Below are 22,302 nucleotides of genomic sequence, written 5' to 3'. Positions count from 1 at the left end.
CTATTTTTCCGGTGATATGTTCGTGAAGCTTTTTAAAATTTCCTATTCTCTTGGTAAAAGAAAAAAAAAAGGACATGGGTAGCACAATTATATTTGTTATAAAGACATAAGTATAATGTCTCAACAACAAAACAATGAACACATTGTTACCCCTATTCATAAAAAGGACAAGATCAGATTCTTGGAATGAATGTGCAAGTTTTGACAAAGTTGCTAGCACAGGGATTAAATTAACCACTCAACATATGACACCGATTGTCATATTGTGGGAGACAGGAAAGTGTCACAGGTGCTGCAAACACCAAGAGATTGCTTTTGCCAGGGCTGAAGCAGCTGATTGATTTGAGTGGTATGAGAATGGTAGGGTACATGCTAGGTAACTTAAGGTACTTGTACTAGTTCACCTAAAAGTTAGTGTTCACTTGTTGACTTGTCAAAACTATTTTACTTGCCTACCTAGCTAAAAAAAAAAAAAACAGAAAAAGAGTTAACTGCTGAAAATGTATTCTGGTGTTTGTTTTGGTAATATTTGACGTTTTTTTGTTTTTACTGTTCTCGAACAATATAATAAAAATACCTGTGCACGCTCTCCATCATATTTATATTCACAAGTAAAAGCAGCTTCCTCAAACCTCTTTAGCACTTCTGTAACTCCCTTGGTTGGGTGTGCTAACATTGGCTTCAATGGGACCCCTAAAAAATAACTGCATTAGGGTTAAACTGAAAGATAAAACTTACAGACTACTAGTTTTATGTAAAGGACTGAGACCTGGAGTAAGGTGGCAATGTTGTGGCAGTTCCTTTATTCCATGCTTCAGAAGAGCTGGAACAACGGCATCATAGTTTGGTAACTCGCTAAAGCGAAAATTAGAAAACACAAATTTTACCAACACATGACCATTAACTACTTCCCTACCAAGACATTTTTTCCCTTTTTGAACACACATTATTTATATTAAAAAAGAAAACAACACACACACATTTTAGGTCTAAAAATGACCTCAAAGGATTAGCATCTACTAGTTGCATATATTTGTGTGATTTAAATGTTTTTGTTTTTATGTTTTCCATTTCATGCAACATATATACAATTTCTATTTTTTGGCAACATGGACAAGACTGTATCAAGTAAATAGATTCCAATACAAATGGAAAGGCTACTCCACCCCACAACCGCTGGAAATTTCATGGCTACAATAGCTGAAATGTTCACTTTAGGTACCTTGCAAGTTTATGTTGGGAAACACAATAAAGATTAGGAACACAATAAACATTAGGAACATGTTTTAAAGGACAATTCTATACAAAATGCAAAAAGTATTATTAACAAATGCATCAACAATGTTCTAATTTAAAAAAAAGGAAAGCTACAGGTGAAAGAAAAAATATATGTCTAAATACACTAGAAATTTTAGTGGCTATAAATCCAGTTTTAGAGGATCTGAATTATATATATATATATATATATATATATATATATATATATATATATATCTCAAGCTATAAATTTAAACTTTTGCACAAGTGTGTAAAGGTTCTGAGTAACACAAACCAGAATGTTTGCTTCAGGATTAAAGCATGCTCCTCAATCCATGCTTTTTTAGACTCTGTGCTCATTCCCTTTGAGGCATCTATCACAGCAGGTGGAAACTCTGTGGAAGCATAACAGATCACAATTATTTTATTATAAAAAAAAAAAATTATGTAAAGTAAAATAGAGTTATGATTTGGTCTAGGATACCCAAACAGGCACCCCTGTATTGTTTGATCTGAGGATCTGTGGATGGAACATTCAATAACCACATAAAGACACAACTAATTGCTATCTTTGGGACACAACAAATATTTTATTCCACATTATTATTTAAAAAAAAAAATTCTAAAACAAGGTAAATGAAGCATAAAATACGAACTAGTGAAAAGTTGCATCTTGGCAGCAATATGCTTTCTGTACCCTTACATCTGCACACCAGTTAGAATAGAAGGTCCATTCCTGTGCACTTACTTCAGCTGATGTTTCATTTTAGATTGCCTGCCTGATACAGATTATAAAAGAATATTGCAATTTAACTACACCACGTTACAGCTGCTTAGCTGAAAATTGTGATATTAAGCATATCGTGATATTGTGATGTTAAGAAAAATGTTCCAGTAAGCTCAGGGTATCACAACTATTAACCAACAAGAAATTGCCTTCCTTTCCTCAACCTTAGGATTCCAGGTAATCTTACATATATAGTGTAAGCGGGGTAATTGGTGCTTCATCAATAAGATATAATTACCTTTATAGTTTTCCACAAAAAATACACTTTTAAACTGGAGGACAGTTTTATAGATACAGTTTTAGACCATCTACCATTGGAAGGATGGAGCGTTAAAAATTCCTTTTGTAACCGTTTTATTAGTTCACACTTTTCACAGTTAATTTTTGGCTATAAAGATTTTTTTTATGTAAAATTATGCATATGTATCTTTATTATCACAATTTTGTTAGAGAGCAGATGCATTTTGAATACCCTTCCAAAAAATATATTCTGCAATGAATTTTATTATAAAACAATGGCAAGTGACACAAACTATTTAGGTTTTCCTTCCTAAGTATTTAAGACTGTAAAATCAATATTTACAGCTTTAAAGAACATTTATTCAAACCATAATATTCTCTATTTATTTTAAGTCACATTTGCATGTTTTTGTCAGTTGAATTTCTGAGACTGCTGTTGAAATGTAAAACTATATATTAACCACACACATAAAATTGAGGACCTTTTTTTAAAAATTTTAGTACATACAATAAAACCTGCACGACACCCACATATCCTAAACAGGGGGTGTCATGAAGCCACTGACAAAACATGATATATCACAGGTGTGCATTCAAGCATGCACATTCAAAAATCTGAAACAATGTGTCTAACATATGTGGATCATACCTTGGCCTGGTGGTGTAAGGCACACAGCCTGCGCGATAGCTGCCAAAACAGAAAGCTCTGCTAATCCTATTCGAAGCTTTCCACCTAACGATCTGGGAAAAAAAAAAAAAAAGACTTAGAAAAGCATTATTTTATTAGGTATAGAAAAGACAATCCATTTTTTAGATATTCAATACCTAACAACATAATATACATCACACAAAGAATACATGCAACAAACACCCTCATCCAGTACACAGGAAGAGAACCTGTATGCCGACATAACTGGCCCCACTTTCTAAATTTGCCGTTTTTGTTTCACTGACTGAAGACTAAACTTTGGACAGAAAGGCCCACAAACAGCAACTGAAAGCATCTGCAGTAAAGGCCTGGCAGGGCATTAAAAAGGAGGAAACCCAGCATCTGGTGATGTCCATGAGTTCAAGACTACAGGCTGTCATTGCCAGCAAAGGGTTTTCAACCAAGTATTAGAAATTAATAGTTTATTTTCAGCTTTTAAATTTGTCCAATTACTTTTGAGCACCTGAAATGCAGTGATTGTGTAAAAAAAAAGTCCTAAGTTCCTCACATTTTTTCATGCAATCTGTTTTTTCAACCCACTGAATTTAGGCTGAAAATCTGAGTTGTTTATTTAAAATTAATTGCGGTAATGTACAGAACCAAAATTAGAAAAAAGTTGTCTCTATCTAAATATTTATGGACCTAACTGTATGTATGTGTGTATGTATTGCTCAGTCACAGTGTGCCTTTTTGCTTACATGCATGCAAGTGTTACCATCGGAAAAATGGAAAATGTTTGTAGTTACTGTCAAGCCAAGAAGTTTAAATCTGAGTCTCCTGGTATTTGCTGCAAAAAAGAGTGTCAAATTCTGCCAACTGGAGACACTACCACAAGAACTTTAGAATTACACATCAGCAAATAACTCAGAGTCAAAGCATTTTCTTAATAATATCAGAAAATACAACTCATGTTTCCAAATGACATCATTCAGCGCAACATCAGTTGTTCAACAGACTGGATTTCCATCCACATTCACGGTGCAAGGGCAAGTTTACCCATAAAGCGGGATTGTTACTTCCGCTGCCAGATCAACCACCAAAATTTCTACAACTTCATTTTATTGAAAATGAACTAATAGAGACTAAACAAAGGTGCACCTACATGTCAGGAACAAAATTTCAGATTGTCTTAAAGTTACAAAGAATGTTTCATGAGCACAATGTTCTTACTAAAACATTTAAAATGGCATTGGAACATATGCCATTAATTTAGGTTAATTTATTTGGATTGTAGTTTAATTGTATATTGTACTTATATTTTAAAACCTGTAAAAAAAAAAAGCATTTCTTTGATTTAACACTATAGCTTTAATTCCTTTTCCTGTATAATATAGGATTATAATAAAAAAATACCTGGGCAACGCTGGGTAATCAGCTAGTTGTATTATAAAAGCAAGTCAAACTAAATACTGCTGTGATATGTGATAAAGAAACTCTTATAATATTATCCTCCCCTCCGACCCTTACCTGTTATTCCCCTCCCAGGCTCACACACCGAGGTCAATGCTAACAAATATTTGACACATTCAAAGAATATTATTCTAAAAGCATTTTTGGTCATACCCCTGTACAGAAATGCTCATTTGCTTACCTGCTGGTAAAAATAACATACCTTGCAATGTAACGTGCTTCAGAATGCCTGCATGCCACAAACAAGCCCTTAATGATATCAATCTTCTTATTCATAGACTAAAAACGAAGAGGTATAAATAAATCAGCCCTTGTCGACTAATTATTTTTTTTTAAAAAACATTATAAATATTCTAAAATTAGGGTTACATTAATTCTGCAACAAAAAAAACTTTTTATATTTTTAATATATAACTTGGAGATGAAAACTAAATATCATTATTTTTTATTTTACACACAAAGATTGCATAAATTCATGACTTCTAATAATGTCTAACATGTACATAATATACATATATACATACACGTATTATACACACATTATATACACATACACACACACAGTCATGTTCAAAATGTCCTATTAACTAAAAAGGTAATTTATCAATAAACTAGAAACTTTCACCCTCATTGCCACTCTTCGATGATTGCCATATGTACCAGATTACCATGAAGTTTCCAATTGACAATTTAAGGTAATTACTATTTCTACTTTTAGAATCCATCTCACCAGTGAACAAAACCTGATCCCATTTTGATAACTTGGGTGTTATTAAAGTAGCAAACAGGATTCTTGGAGAACAAAAAAAAAGTGAAGAACTTTATTCTCTAATAAACAGATTATAGGATTTAATAATATGATTTCTATAAAAACGTAGGTCTCCTATTTCACTAAAATTAATTTGTGCATTAATACGTAGGATTCCCAATAAGACACAGAATCAATCATTCTTGGTGGCAAGTCTTAAGCTTCAATACCTCCTGAGTCACAAACTGGAAACAAGAAAACTTGTTTGAGGACAGCAACTCAGGAAGCCACTGAGACAGAATACCATTACAGGTAGTCCCCGGGTTACATACGAGATAGGGACTGTATGTTTGTTCTTAAGTTGAATTTGTATGTAAGTCGGAACAAGAAAACTTTTTTAACCTCCTGAGCGTTACACTGAGGTCTAGATTTCTGTACCAAAAGTGATCCACTGTTTTTCATGAAATTTTTTTTTTAAATTGTAGACCTGTAACTTACAGAAATATATCCGAACAGGGGTTCTAGTAGATATTATGAATATAAAAAATGTTTGAAACACACAATCATTTAAAAAAAAAATTACATTTAATAAAATTAAAGGAAAAACACAAAAATCAGCTTAAACATGACTACATAAACAAAGCTTGAAGCCATGGCAGGGGGGGTCAGGCAGGTGGTGATGTCCAGGTCCAGGCAGAGATGTCAGAGTCCAAGCAGAGGTCAAAGCAGGCGGAGATGTCAGAGTCCAGGCAGAGGTCAGGGCAGGCGGCAGGCAGAGATGTCGGAGTCCAGGCAGAGGTCAAAGCAGGTAGCAAATGGTCAAAATTAGGCGAAGATCAGCAAAGGTAAGATAAGACACAGTGTTACACACTAGCCATCCAGGGAATAAGTGGCAATTTTTAAAACTTTGATTCTGTATTTATTGGGGTTTGTTTTAAATTATTTTGTATTGATTGGATACGGGAGTTTGTATCCAATCCAATACAAAATAAGAATTTGAATTTCCAAGTTATTTACTTTTATTTTATTTATTTTTTTGTATTGGATTGGATACAGGAGTTTGTATTCAATCCAATACAAAATGAGCGTTTGAATTTACCAGTTATGTACTTTGTATTAATTTTATATTATTTTGTATTGGATTGGATACGCAAGTTTGTATCCAATCAAATACAAAATATAAATTTGAATTTCCAAGTTATTTACTTTTATTTTATTTACAAAATGACAGTTTGAATTTACCAATTACACACTTTGTATTTATTTGAATTATTTTGTATTGGATTGAATACAGGAGTTTGTATTGAATCCAATACAAAATGAATGAATGAGTTTCAATTTGAATTTCCCGACGTCATCACGCACGCAGGGAGGAGCCGTCCGTTTTTTTTTTCTCCGCCGGGCGGCTTCTCGTTTCAGAAGGCACCCGGCGCTGGAACGAGAAGGACGTGGGACAATCAGCGGGACCAGGTAAGAAGCCGGTCGGCATCTTGTGTTCCGCAGGCCGGCATCTTGTGTTCCACCGGCACCCGACGCTGGAGAGGGAGATCGACAGACGACGCTGGACGGAGGACGACGCTGGATGAGCACAGGGGGACCAGGTAAGTATGGACGGGAAAAATCTCGGGGTTAACCATCCTAGCCGTTTTTTTTTGCCCGTACGAAGGTCGGGCTTAACGGCTAGGTGGTTAATAAATGCAATTAGGACAGATGTTGACAAACAAAGCAGGAAAAAAAAAAAATTTGACGGAGCCTAAACATTTGTTAACTTCGGGAGCATGCTGTGCTTTTATATTCAAAAAGAAACAACTTCAGAGTTTGTCTTGGTCATTAAAGAGTTACAAGATGTTACAGATCAGCTCAGCTCTTAAGATCACCCACAACCTCAGCTGTGTTTAGCAAAAGATTTTTTCTGCAGGGCATGCAAACTGGCCCCCTCCAAGCCTCTGTCCTTCACACGAGGGAGCAGTGAAGCCCCGTTAGTATCTAGGAGTTTTCTGTATGTTGGATGTCCTTAACCTGGGGACTACCTGTATTTAAGAAGAACCAACATTTATTTGAAACTCTGACCACATACATAAGTGCAAAACTTTGTCACCAGCAGATGGCACATTTTTTAACTCACCAGCCCCAAGAAAACATTGTCTGAAAGATAGGGGTACTGCATGGTGTCCTGAACAAACATGGAAGTTCTACTTTTCTCATGACTCAACTCAGTTGAACCTAATTGAGTACAAGGACATAATGTCTGACAGAATGATCTTAATCCACCAACATAAATACCATCAGGACTAGAAGTCAGAGGTGCTGGCCAAGGTCTTAAGACAAGCTCTTATGTTTCAATGAAACACATAATCAGCAATGAATAAAGTTTATTTGGAGGGGAAAGTTAGTTTGTGTAATGGGAATGCCAATAAATCTCAAGAACCAGATTTCATCATAAATGTATCTTAAATATGTATTATTCATTTTTATGGGGCTGCCTAATCTATCTAAATGTACAAAAAAATAAAGGTACTTCAAAACTGTATTTTAATATTTAAGTACATCTCACATCAGTGTGTTTATTATATTGCAATAACATATAAATGCTGATTTTTGTATTGCGGTCATTCAGAACAATAAAGTATACATGGCCTGTATAACCCCAATGGCCTTGTTTGGCAGATAAAAAAGTCAAAGGTAACTGTTGTGTATTTTTTACATTTTAGATTCAGAACAAAAAAGATTGCATAACAAATATGGCGAATTACATTTAGCCCAATTCAAGCTTTGACATATACAAAAAGTATAAAATATTAAAAAGTGTAACTGTACTGTCAAGTACTGTCAAAGCACTAGATTGCTGCATATCAACTTTTCCTCATTGAAGCTATTCACTCATACAAAACACACTTCTTGGAGAAGTTGCTCTTTAATATTCCAAGCCCTGAGGAACAGGGGAGACGGTTTGGTTGGTAACTTTTTATTAACAAATTATCAGTTAATTATTTTTGTACTTTTGGACCTAAAGTTTTACACAGTGTCTTTTATTAGTATTATTATTTCTCCTGGACAGCCTGACTTCCAAGAACAGATTCCATGTAAATGCTATGTAGTATGTCTGCTTGTTACCCTGTCATGAAATTCTAGTCTCTTCACACAAATAACTGTGGGTCGGCTCTTCTACTTACAGTTGTGATATTTGAAACCTTTTGCAACTGTACATTAACCTACAGCAGAGTCATTTATATTTGGTTTGTACCACTATATGTATATGCAGAACAATATTTATGGTAGCTATATGATACTGCATACATTTCCAGTTAAAGTGCTACTGGACCTCACTAAAGTTGGTACAACAAAATACCTTTACTGTCACAGTATGTTAAATATATTTTCACCCAAGCTGACATTTACATATTATCTTTGCAGAGTAGACAATACACCACAAATTAAATACTTAGTCCTTCCTTCAATCTATTTTTAAAAAATATTTGGCGGCTCAAATTATGCAAAAACATAGAAAAAAACGAAAGCTGGGGTTTGCTAAATCAGCATTATTAGGGTTAAATAATTTTTATAAATACAAACAAGCTCAAGTACTCTTATTAATAGGTCATTAAAACTTCATGGGAAATAGGATCATGTACCTATACAGAGTAATCCCTAGGTACAAGAAAGTGTAACGTCTTGTTTTTGCCGACACGTTTCACCAACAGTAGACAATGGTAAAGGACTATATTATATATATACCGTGTTTCCCTGAAAATAAGACCTACCCCGAAAGTAAGACCTAGCACTATTTTGTAAACCTGCCCTAATATAAGACCTACCCCCAAAACAAAATAATACAACAAAATTTTAGGGAGATGTACAGTAATAGAGTACACGTAGTGTATTTGTAACAAGCCATGTTGTTGAAAATTTGTTACTTGTGATAGAGTAGAAAGGTCGGCATGGTGAGGATGTTGATAACGCTCCTAATGAAGTCACTGCCATAAAATGCATTGAGTGGGGCTTACTAGCATCTTCGCATTTATGGACCATATTTTGTGCCATCTGGACATATCCCAGAAGCTGTTATTACAAGTGACTGATACTGGTACTGATTGAGCATTGTGTTATGTCAGTGCATTGGTGTTTCATTTTTTTTAATAAAGTTTGAGGTTAGTTTACGCAATGGAGGAAATTAATATTGCCCTGGTTCAGGTAAAAAAGAAAAACTACTTTTGGCAAAATTAAAGACTTAGCTTTCATCACCTCCTTGATTTTATAGAAGATAAAATAAATACTATCTCACATAAAAGATCAGGGACAAGAATATTTCTAATGGGTTTAAACAGATATTCCTGAAGAATGCAAATTTCAGATCCCATGTATACACAAGAAAACAGACATGAAGGACCACAATGGAAACTCCTGAACAAAATTCTAAATCAAGTAGCGAGAAGACGAAAGTCTCCAAAAAAGGATGGAAAGTTTAGGGACAGTGATCAACACATCTTATGTTTCCAGACCAATAGGCCATAATCAGAGAAGAAAGATACTAGGCAGAATAGAAAAGGGGGAACCAAGTTATACTGAGAGATTTTAACCCCTTGTGATCTTTAAAAACAGAAGCATCTTCTACTAGCATGGTAGTTGCCCTGTTGGGACACTGCTGGATCTACTGTGGGGGCAGACAGGTTGTTACAGTTTCTATTTTCTGTAAGGGGAGATGTCAAAAGTGAGTGTATGGGAAAGGTCTTTGTCACCTTACGTATTCTGAATGACCTTAGGATGGAGGCAGCACAGATGAAAACAACAGGCTTGTCTTCTAGCGAAAAGAAACTTTTAAAACCTAGCAGCTCAGATAGACTCTTATGGCCTGAACCAAAGACAAAGAGAGGGAAGAACCCCTTTTGAGAAACTAGAACCTGTTTCTGGGGGGACTAAAGAATGATATCCTGTTTAAAGAAAGGAGCAAATATTACCCTAAATCTGAAGGACTACTTTTTAGGCTGCTGTGTTAACCTGACAGTAACTTACTGCTATGTCCATCAAAGAACAATAAGAAATTTAATTTTTAAAAAGTAATTTGGAGAGCTGAACGTTCTTAAAACAATTCAATAGTATCAGATCATATGAACTTTGCAATTTAATAATATAATCTAACTATGCCCTCTTTAATACACGATAATAATACACTGCACCACTACAATAAAGTATAGCACCAAGAGGTGTTAAGAAAAATGCCAGTACATTATAAATTGATTTGAGTAAACAACTGCATCAAACTGCTGTGTGTATAGCTAATTATATTCACAGCACATGTAGTAAAGGTCTAAGGCAAAGAAAGCCATGTACCTATATCCTTTGTGTTTCATTTTTTCCATCAATTTTCATCTATTTTAAAATCCACTGATCTACTCCTTAGGCAGTAGCTTGCTAATCAAAATGTTAAGCTGTTCCTGTGTCAGCAAAATTAGATACATTATGACTATTTATATGTCCTGGACTTAGATCTAATAGAAATGTACTAATAATTCTGGCTTAAGCTTGGATTTAGACTGCATTATGGAAATCAATGAACTACATATGTTTTAAACATCTGCTTGCATGCACCCGCTTTTTGTGTTTGGAAACATATTTGGGTACCTTGGCTGATTATCAGTATTGTTTAAAGTAGAAAGCAATGACTATAAAGAAGCTCAACCAGACTAAATTTGACTTTATTATTACTCATATATACTGACATCTGAGAAGCAAAATGTGCCCTATCACTGAGATTTGAATTATAACTAAAACTATTAAAAAGCAAAAGAGTAGATGTACATATATGACTGATTTATGTATCAGTAAATTATTTGTAATTTACCTGCAGATAATTTTGTTAAAGTGGAACTTTATTTAAAAGAAAAGAGCTGACAGGCAGGAATTATTATCACAATAAAAGACTCTCTTCTGTCATAAATGAAGCAGGACAATTACTGAGCACATGCAGCCAATTACCTTAATCAAGAAAGATGCCAGCACTGAAATCCGGGATTGCAATATGCAAGGTAAGCATCCTAATGTACAAATATACTGTGCATACTTATTAATAAAAGCTCTACCCTTTTAAATAAACACCTAAAAACCACACAGCATAAATGCTGTGTGTTTATTAAACTATATAAACTATCCTTGCAAGAATGATAATTTACCTTAGAAGTTAACAGCATAAATTCTCCTAATAACTGAGCCCCACTGATTGTTCACCCAAATTACTATTAGTACTTCACTCAATACTAATCAGGTCTCTCCTCCTATTGTGTGTAAAGCTACATACACACTTCCAATTATTATCGTTGGAAAACGAACGACGAACGTTCATGCACGATATATATGAACGATCGTATAGCACCGATCCTGCACATAGAGTTAACGAGACGATCGTTCGTAGATATTGTACACACAATAGCTTTTATGTACCCTTGTTCTTGTTCTTCTCCCCCCCCCCCCTTTTTCTCTCCCTCACTGTACTTGGATTTATGTATGATGTTCTCTATGCTTAAAATGAATAGATATATTCATTCATATTAGAAGATATATTTAACAAAAAATGTATACAGTATATGTGGGTGTTAGGTTCCACATTTACTCATTATTGAATACTTACAGCGTTACCAGCCATCTTGGCAATCTCTTTCAGCTTGTTAAAGACACCAGAAACAGTAAGTTTTGGTGGTGTGAACATAGTGCGCTGATTACTACGGCTGCTCTCCGCAACAAGTCCAAGATCTCCCTTCTCTTGAGCCTCGGCTTTAATTTTGTCTAACTGGCGTCCTGCCAAGAAATAGAAAAGACAGGTATAGAATTCATCATAAATAAACCAAATCACATCAAAGGGAACCTGTATATAAATAAGGGAGTTGCCACCGATGATTTATTTTGCTAGGCAGACATGGACCGAAAACAAACATGTAGACATCAGTTGTCCCAACCAGGGACCATGTATGTTGATGATCACTGACTCACTGGGTAGTAAAAATAAAAGTACAAGCAAAAGCAGCTTCCATGCTCCTGCCCTGCAAAGTTCCTACTGCAAAAAGATTTAAAGAGGTTATAAGATTGTATTTTTAATTCATTCATTGAGGTGTACCCTTTAGAAGATCCCGTTCAATCAGATATGAAAAAGTTCCACTGGATGAAACCTGTAGTGAAGGTAATGCAGAAGATTCCATTGACCTTCTAAAAAAAAGCTTGCTGTCTGGCTGATCCAGTGGCTTTAGTACTATCTGAGGACCGAACCAGGAACAAGTGTGCAATTTTGACTTAAATTAACTAACTATACAAAATTTTATGTGTAGTACTTTCACTAAAATCAAAATCCTTTTGATCATAATAATATGGTGTACGCTTATGTTACATACTGACCAATACATATCCAATAACAGATCAATAAAGCAACAGGGAAAAAAAATTTGAAATATGTTCATACCAGTCGCTTGTGCAACTGCTTTCATCAATATAGTTTCCCCAATACCAAGTTCAATGCCTTCATAGGCAGGACCCAATCGATTCAAACACAGGTAGATAGAAGGCAAAAGATCCCCAGGCGATAGACAGATAACAGAACGCAGAAAATTACTAAGTGTCTCTATGTTCTTTAAGCTGAAAAAAAAGAAAGCAATATATTATAACAAATACCACAGTAATACCATGTTTACATGTGCAGATCTTTAGAATTGTTTAGCTGTGAATACAGCACTACAGTAAATATTAAGCTCAGAGCTCTCAGCCATTAAGTGAAGCATTATAGCTGTCAAAGTGGTAAATAAGGTGCTCTGTCAGTCTCACCATCAATCAATAAACATTACTCTCTTGTTAAAGGGCTTTCTATTAAAGACTACCAAAAAGGTGCCCAGCAATAATAGGTTGGCTCTACTGAAAAAATCTTCAAAACATGGGAAAATAATGGCTTCAACACCAGAGTCAGAGCCACCAACCAGGGAAAGAGTTTGGTGTAAACAGAACCAGCCTGTGCAGAACACAGACAGACTTGTCTGGAAGGTTGTGTTGCATACAGTATGTCTTGAGTAAAATTGTGTGAAGGGAACGGTCTCAAAAGGAGGCTATTATCAATCATAACTCTTATGAAGATGTGAAAACTCTGACCAGGTTTGCTGGATCACCCAGCTTCACTGTAGAAAATGTATCCTCTCCAGCCTTGGAGAGCATTAATAAATAAGGCTCTATGAGCAACTGCTCCACAAGTTCAAAAAACCAAGGGATCAACCACAGCATTGCCTGGATCTATTTTAAGGTATTTAGACCAGTCAGACATTGGTTAAAAAAAGTAAAGACACAACCAGGATCAGGTGTGTAACACAACCCATCAACAGAAACAGAGAAAGGGGCAAAGAGCTTCCAACCATTTATCAGATGGAGCCTTGAAGACAAGTGCATTTCCACTGGAAAAGCAACCATTTTAAGGCAAGACACACAGCTGTATGCACAATAGACTGTTTCTGAACAAAATCTAACTAACAAGCTCTGAGGGGAGGGTGAAATACTTGCCACTTTATGAGTTCTAAAAGACAGAAGTAAATTCTGTAAGGTGTAAGTTTTAAAGTTTTGACCCAGCCCCAACCAAGGCAGCCTCCCAGACTCAGAGGGACAGAACCAGAAATACATGCTGCAGATGTTGGCATCTTCATTAGGGAAATCATGCAACCTTGAAGGATATAGTAAATATTAAAGTGAGCCAAGGCACCCAATACAGAGGGACTGTGTCTATTAAGGCATAATTAAAACAATAGAAACACACAATATATAAATCATACAAAAGCCAATTGTTTTACCAATAATGTATGTGTCCCTCAACATGTTTGGCTAATTCAGGAGAAACTCCAATGGTATTACAGTTTAATAGAAAATACAGCTCAATAATATAACTTAAAAGTCCCAATGATTTATATATTGTTGTTACATGTAACTACAGGACTTGCTGTGATCTGCGTAAAAAAATATATAGGATTAATTTTGATATATATAATTTATATATTTGTATTAGAATTAATTCATGGATTATTTACCGTGCAGATTCATCTTCTATCATTTCAAAGGTGCGTGCAACTGCCAAGTATGGAACCCTAATTAAGATAAGAACACAAGTAGTTACAAGTTAAAAAAATTCCTAGAATATCTGTAAAAACCTGTAAAAAAACTTAAGCTGAACCTGTCATATTTATTTATAGGCCCTTATTTAATAAAGCTCCCCAAGGCTGAAGAGGATACACTTTCAGCAGTGAAGCTGTGTGATCCAGCAAACTTGGAATGGATCTGGTTCAGGATTGAAAACCTTTGCTAACAAATAGCAAATGACTTTTAGGAAATCCATTCCAGGTTTGATGGATCACCCAGCTTCACTGATGAAAGTGTATGTTCTCCAGCCTTGGAGAGCTTTAATAAATCGGGCCCATAAGTCTTCAATGATATCTACAATGAGATAACCTTTTAATTTCCCTGTATTTATATATTTTGCTGAACATTTTCAAACTCCCATGAATTATTGTGACATCTACCCTGTCCTGGCTTTTACCTGAAGTGACATTTTACAATTGTCTTCAGATCTGTAACAAAAGGAGTTATAGCTGTAATGAGCTGTGTTATTATGTGCTTTGTAAATCATAAAATATTAATGGTCTTTTTTTTACTATAATTTTGAATCTCTTTTGGAGCCTCATTCTCTGAATACTTTATTATCAATATTCATTTGACAAGCCTTCAAGAATGATCATTAGTACCTGGTAGCAATGTGGAAGTATTTTATGTTGATAAACGACCATTGATTTGGTCTTACAATATGCTATGAATAGGGTTTTTATTATCCATGTTAGATGTCAGTTTATGTAATAGCAACATGTTTAATATGCTTAATTATACTAATAAGATAGAATACTATAAGGATAATAGGATAGGATAACAGACAATTTTAAGCACAATTTTATCACAAATGATATGTTAATGGATGCCTTAAAAGTCCCTTGGAGTTAAAACCTTGTTTATATTTGTATACTCCTTAGCATTTTATATACTGCTGGAATTGGCATTAACCTTTGCCACATTGGTTACTAAGTACTGTTATATGTCCAGTAACAGTCAAAATAAGATTACCAGTGAAGAAGCACCTGCACCTTCCTTTGTTTCTTTCTTTTAAACTGAAATTTTGCCCTTCCTTCTGCAGCCAACGTTCTATCCCTTAGGTTATGACTTGCAAGACAATGCTATTCATGGAGATTCTGGCATTTGCCTACTGAATGACGGAAGTCACTGCGTACTCCTATTACCACTAGAATACCCTCAATGTTTTTGAGGAACATGTCTAGTGTGGTTTTTGGGGTGTCAGAAAGATTTCTGTCCCCCTTTGTAAGCACTAATAGACTGCAATATCAAATAAAGAGGGTGTGGAGTGGGAGTAGGTCCCACATGGCTTGGGAATATATGCTGTATATGGTGTTGGTCTTGTGTGGTCTTTGTCTTCCCGGTCTTTGTCGTGTCTTTCCCCCATTGTTCTTGATGTTAGGTAGGTGGCTCATGGTACAAATATTGATGATAGAATCAATTTATAGGCGACATTTCATAGGCAGATATTATATGCCTACAGGACACTTTTCCACTGTTTCTTGCCCAAAATACTTTCGTGCCGCCTATCCCACTGTTCTTAAGGCAAGTGCCACGGTAAAGCGGAGTGGAGTGCTCATTGGTTTTAGGAAAACAGTGTCATTTCGATCAGATAAAGAGGTAGCTGATGGGGACGGTCGTTATTTGCTTCTAGTAGAAACATTGAATGATGCCAAAGTAACCTTGGTATCTTATTATGCTCCTAATGACAATCAGTAACGTTTTTTTTTTTTTTTAAAGCCTCATAAACCTAGTATTCCAACATGTACAGAGCATTTTGATAAATTACTAATGTACCTTTAATGCCAAATCTGGACAGGAAAAAGGTGTCTATGGATACCGTTATATTTAAAGATAATAATACATCCAATAGATTGCTTGAATTACTTAGATCCAAGATGCTGGTAGATTTGTGGAGGGAACTACATCCTAAAGATTTAGATTATACTAATTTTTCCCCATCCTCATCATTTGTTAACGCATATAGACCACATTTAATATATCAAAGGGCATTGCCTTTGATAACGACATTGATAACGTGATATTCGGGAGGTTTCATGGTCTGACCATGATGCAGTTTGGACTACATTATCCTCTCTTTTTCCGAAATCAGACTCATTTAGTTGGTCACTTAATGACTCTTTACTAAGTAACCCAGATGTGGGTCAAAAACTACAGGGGATTATGGCTGAATAATACTTTATCTGAAGTGATACAAGCTAATAAATGCCTGAAGTCAAACAAGAGTCTGGGACCTGATGAATTTACGGCAGTTTAATATAAAAAATATCAACAGATTTTAGGGCCTTATCTGGTATGTTTACATGTATTTTGAAAGGGGAGGCATTGCAACCTAGTATACTGGATGTGACCATTTGTATGTTACCAAAACCCCTTACCGATGCAACAACTTAGTCTAATTATAGACCGATATCTTTACTTCACCTGGACGCCAAGATCCTGACCATGCGAGTATTGGGAATATTGTATCAACTGACCAAACTGGTTTTATTCATGGACGGCAAGCAGGAGACAGCATACAGAGGGTACTACATTTAGTACATCAGACTAAACAAGACAAAACCCCAGCATTATTATTAAGCTTAGATATTAGTAAAGCGTTTGATTCAGTATTATGGCCATACCTTATGTTATTACTAATTAAGTGGGGTTTTGGACCAAATTTTTGTAAATGAGTATCCTCTCTATATGCTTCCCCTAAAGCATTTATCCAATATATGGGCTACCACTCAGAGTTTTTTGATAAGTAGAGGTACTAGACAGGGTTGTTGAGTATCACCACTACTGTTTGCACTGGCGGTGGAGCCCCTGGCTATAGCAATTCGTAAGCATGCAGATATTCAGGGAATAGAGGTGAAAGGCAAACATAAGTTTTGCCTCTTTGCGGACGACATACATCTTAGTTTGACAAATCCCATGGTATCTCTGCCTAATTTTAGGGCATTTTCAGACTCTAAATGTTACTTTGGCACCAGAAATGGTGAAGATACTCAAAGAAAACTTCCCTTTTCAATGGGAACCAAAAAGGCTTAGTTAGTATTTATTGCTTCTTTTTATGATGCATTATATGCTGCTAATATTCCTGATCTGGTCTCTTTGAATCATGGAAACGATATCAATTATCATGGTTGGGTCGGATAGCTTCTAATAAAGATGTCCTGGTTACCAAAACCATTGTACCCTATGAGAGTTCTTCCATTAGCTATACCTACTCAGGTACTTAAATTGTTACAGCGCAAGATGATCAAGTTTATTTGGAGGGACCACAAGTCCCTAGACATACTTTATTTCCAACTAAGAGTATGGGAGGCTTATCAGTACCAAATTTGAGCTTGTATTATAGGGCGGCTCACGATGTTCCCCCCTGGCATAGAGGAACCAAGGCATTGTGCTTGGTGGATGGAGAAGGGCCTTTACAGAATTCATCATTTTTTAAATCTGTCTGGGATAATTCCATTTAATGAATTTTGTGAGAAGTATGAAGCCCCCATCATATATATCTAAAGGGGAGGGGGATTTGGGTGAAAAGTTTCAACAAGAGGACTGGGATCAGATTTGGCATACAATAGCTCATTGTAGTATTAATGCTTCAGCTGTGGAAACTAATTATAAACTAATGATGAGATGGTATATGATACCACCCAGGCTTGCTAAATTTCAGTTGAATTGAATTGTACAGGTAATTGTTTTAGGGGCTGTAACACCTCAGGAACTATTTGGTGGGAATACCTAAAAATTAGGAAGATTTGGATGGGAGTATATCAAATTGCATACACCATTGTGGGTTGTTCTTTTCCTAAGCACTCTTGAGCCTGAAACCATCTATTATATAATATATATATATATTTTGCTGGATTTTTTTTTTTGCTTTTTATAGGTGGAAATAAATCTTTAGCGGGTAAGATAGCATAATGTAGTATGAATAAATAAACCAAACTCTAATTTCATGGAGTTAAGGGGATGATAAAAATTGATCTAGATCATTATGCACAATTGCTATTAAAAGATGAAATGGCAAGGATTATCTCTCCTTCCTTAAAGTCACATAGTCACAAAGAAATATTATATTTTTATATATTTCACTTGTCACAGGGTAATTCTTTTTTTTTTTCACAAAAATAAAAGATAAAAGTTAGACACGATGAATGTCGGTTATACATGATGTTTGGGGAGAAGGGAAGTAATTCCTTCCCCCTCCTGGTATTGTCACTATTAGGAGGATTATATGATTGATGATAAATTGTTGAACACTAATTAAGATAAAATAAAAGGGGAAGTAATAAGAGGTTAAGAGAGGGGAGGTAAGGATTAAACTATTTAGGGAGATTGAACTACTACTAAGTATTAGTTAAAAGAGAACTAGCAGAACCCATGAAGTTAGTAGGTTAAGAAAGATGGATATAATGGAAGGAGTTGGTACTTGTATTAAATTGCTGTTGTTATTGATTTGAGGTAGATTTACAGAATTTTTAAATTAAATGTAAATGAAAATTAATAAAGATATTAAAACAGAAAAAAATAACAAATGAGGAAAGATGATTATATGACAGGTAAAAAAATATAGGTATAATGTCTCAAAAATATTACTTAAACCAAATAAACAAAAAGAAAAAATTATAGAAATTATATTTCTTTATAAAAAGTAGCCAATTAGTGAACTGCGATTTTTTTCTAGGTGGAAAATTGGCACACATTGTTTGATAAATTGATGAAAATGTATTGGCGTTTGTCTGTAGTTTTATATATGTGGAAAAACTGTCCTAATGATTTTCAAATAATAAAATGATTGTCCCAATCATATTAATATCATCCTAGATTTTTACATATTACACAGCACTTCAGCAAAGTCCCTACCATAGTCATGTCATTAACACAGTCTAAGGCCAATTTGTGGGAAATCAGTAAAACTAACTGTATGTTTCTGATATGTAGAAGGAAACCTACATAAACACAGAGAGAACATACAAACCCCTGTCCATGTTTCTCAAAAATAAATAGTTATGTTTTAAGTCCAGAACAGAATGTTGTCCTATTTAGTATGAATAGGAAAGATGTGAAGACCCTACAAATAAAGTTATTTTCAGGTGCAAGAGAACCAAAATAAAAGGCAAATGGAAGCACTTGTTGGAAACATAAGGTGTCCAGACTTACTAGTGGTACCAATTTATACACAACAGGTTCAGTTTAACAAGATACATTAAAGTTTCCCTTTAAGAGGTAAGTATTCACTGTAGGCCAAAGTTAGGTGTGTGTGTGGCTACATTTTGTGAAAGTTTGCTAAGTAGGATCACAGAAATCGACAATTTGGTCCACCTCTGTAGGCAGCAACTAGCTTCCAAGCCTAAACGGGGATTACTTTTCTTACAAATTTAACTGCATTATGATCCCAAAATAATTTTTTTTGTAAATCTTGGCAAATTACCAGTGTAAAATTTCTCACAGTTCACCAGGCCTAATACATTATTTCTATAAATACAGACTAGGTCATGATGTGTATACACATTGCTCCTAAAGGAAGAATTACCACCAGCCAATAAGTCAACAAGGTGACTTGTGTGGGTAAGAATAGGAGGTTTTAGGGCATGTTCAGACGTCCTTTTTCCTAGACTTTTGGAAGTGTTTTTACAGTTTAAATGAAAATTATTGGGTTTGTTTTTTGAAGGCTTTATTCTTTAATAAGCATTTGTTTAGAAAGCTCCATGTAGCTTCTGTGGACGTTTGGCCATTCAAATGTCTCCTTAGACTCACATTCAATGGCTCATAAAAGCTTGTGCAGGCATTTATGAGCTTTTGCTGCAGGCTTTTATAACAGTTTTTAAAGTTAGGTTATAGTTTCCTGAAAAAAAAAAAATAGCTATTACAGAAGTTTAAAAAGCTAGAACAAAAGTCTATAAAAGTGTGTACATGCTTATGCAAACCCAAGGGTTTTTTACGTGAAAACTTTCCTGGAAGCCTTTTTTGCGCAGAGTAGGCTTCCAGGGGAATTTCACAGGCAGGTTTTTCAGAAGAAAGTCTGAACCAAAATTTAGTAAATGCATATCATACTACCTAGAAATACTTACATCTGCTCATAAGTCCAGCAGGCATCATTTACAGGATGATAATTACTTTTTGATGGATTGTATTCTGCCTGTTTGTCCAAAACATCTTGCTTGGGGGTTCCAAAGAAGCTAAATAAAAAAAAAATGTTTATATAATAAACCAGAACACAATCATCTTTAATGAGCACTTTTGTGGCATTTGCCAAAGCAACATATCACCAAGTCATTCTTGACCGAACCCAGCATTTTTCCAAAATCTTTCCAGAACCATGGGGCACGGCACACCCTTCCCTGTACAAAACTATAAACCTTCCTGTTCAGGTCCCTTTACATTCCCAGTTTTAAAACTTCAACACTGAATTTATATTTTATAACTGTGTAGTCAGCTTTAATTTTACATATAATAGGAACACAGATCTCAAATGACATTACAGACAATCTTAAGCTTTATACCTTGAAACACTTTTTGTTGACTTTGCAGGTGTTGACTTTGCAGGTGTGTTAGCAGAAGACTTCTCAGGAGCCTTTTCACAAACTTCTTTGTCAGAAGAATTTTCAGACAATTCTTTACTCTCACCCTCAGAGTTTTTTTCAGAAATTTCTTTGCTCTCTTCTTCTTTTTTAATCTTTTTTTCTGAAACTTTTTTACTCCTTTTTTCAAAGAATTTGTCTGACAGTCCTTTACTATTTTTTGATTTGACATGAGATGGACTCACTTCTGCAGAAAAAATGTGGGTGTTTAATACAAATGCAAATGAGTAACCGAGACTTGAAAAATAAAATAGAGACATTTAAAATACAGACCAAGGTTCCTATGAATATGACAACATTATATTATGAGGCCTACTACACAAAAGAAGATCTGTTGCTAATTTTGAGATTGTCTTACTTGTCTGATTTATTCGACTGGTAAATATCATTGGCCCCAAAACAAAGCATACATGTAAAATAATCTGACCTCTACAATCACTGGGGTGGGAATAAAGTGAACAACATGATCTGGCTGAGAATGGTTAAAAAATGAGAGCTCCCAACTGGATTTGCTTTATCACTTGTACACACAATTTGTGTACTTTTGTATAATTACAAACACCTCTGATCACTGAAAATCGGAATGACAATCTGAGGACAATAAAATCTTTTGTGCTGACTTCAGATTACTCGTAAAGAATATAGGCAATAAACAGGAGATCAGGTTCACTGACAATAAATATTGTGTTTTAAAGCCCAGGTTATGAACTGTGCTATACCCATGCATGTTATTTATTCATGGCATACTTTTTGGTTGGAAATGCCCATGTATTTCTCAGTAAAAATGCTGTTAATTGCCGTTACATGGCTCAATGATGCAAAAGGGAAGGGTTTGGGTTCATAGAGCACTGGGCTGGCTTTTCATTGGGGTACAACCTGTATGCCAGAGATGGTTTGCACCTAAATGAAAGAGGGGTTGGATGTGCTAGGGGAAAGATTTAGGGGAATGGTGGAGGGATATTTAAACTAGGACAGAGGTGGGTGGGACAGTTAAATAAGGCGTCAGAAAGATTAGTCAGGGGTCAGAAACTAGTGGAGGGTGGGTTGGGGATAGTTGGGGGGGAGGTTATAGATAAATGTATGAAGCTTCCCTCTTTAAAAACAAACATTGGATTGTGCAGTACTAGTTGTACTGAAAAAAAATACGAAATTGGCAAACAATGATGGTAAAAGCAGCAACGGTTTAAAGAGCCTGTTCACCAATGCTAGAAGTCTAGCAAACAAGATTGGGGAGTTGGAAGCCTTAATGAGTGAGGAGAATTATCACTTAGTTGGCATTGCTGAATCCTGACTTTGTTCTTCGCATGACTGGGCTGTCAATATTCCTGGGTATACGCTCTTTCGTAAAGACAGAGACAAACGAAAGGGTGGCGGTGTCTGTCTGTATGTGAGAAGTGATCTAAAAAGAAGAAATTGAGGATGGAACAAG

General features: G+C 35.3%; 1 protein-coding gene across 1 annotated transcript in view; it reads right to left on the bottom strand.

The window, feature by feature from the left end:
• Positions 1–22,302, bottom strand: part of LIG1 (DNA ligase 1) — a 50,866-nt gene that overhangs the window by 5,023 nt on the left and 23,541 nt on the right. Inside the window, exons 9-18 of the mRNA XM_072425280.1 lie at positions 20,796–21,060; positions 20,364–20,471; positions 14,193–14,249; positions 12,596–12,768; positions 11,774–11,940; positions 4,606–4,682; positions 2,934–3,025; positions 1,553–1,652; positions 770–855; positions 578–693 (exon numbers count right to left, since the gene is read on the bottom strand). Coding sequence (XP_072281381.1) covers positions 578–693; positions 770–855; positions 1,553–1,652; positions 2,934–3,025; positions 4,606–4,682; positions 11,774–11,940; positions 12,596–12,768; positions 14,193–14,249; positions 20,364–20,471; positions 20,796–21,060 — 1,241 coding nt within the window. The remainder of the gene's footprint in view (positions 1–577; positions 694–769; positions 856–1,552; positions 1,653–2,933; positions 3,026–4,605; positions 4,683–11,773; positions 11,941–12,595; positions 12,769–14,192; positions 14,250–20,363; positions 20,472–20,795; positions 21,061–22,302) is intronic.

This window comes from Pyxicephalus adspersus, chromosome 11, assembly GCF_032062135.1.
Source record: "Pyxicephalus adspersus chromosome 11, UCB_Pads_2.0, whole genome shotgun sequence".
NCBI lineage: Eukaryota > Metazoa > Chordata > Amphibia > Anura > Pyxicephalidae > Pyxicephalus > Pyxicephalus adspersus.
Note: the sequence above shows the minus strand (reverse complement) of the source record. Positions and strands in the feature narration are given on the sequence as shown.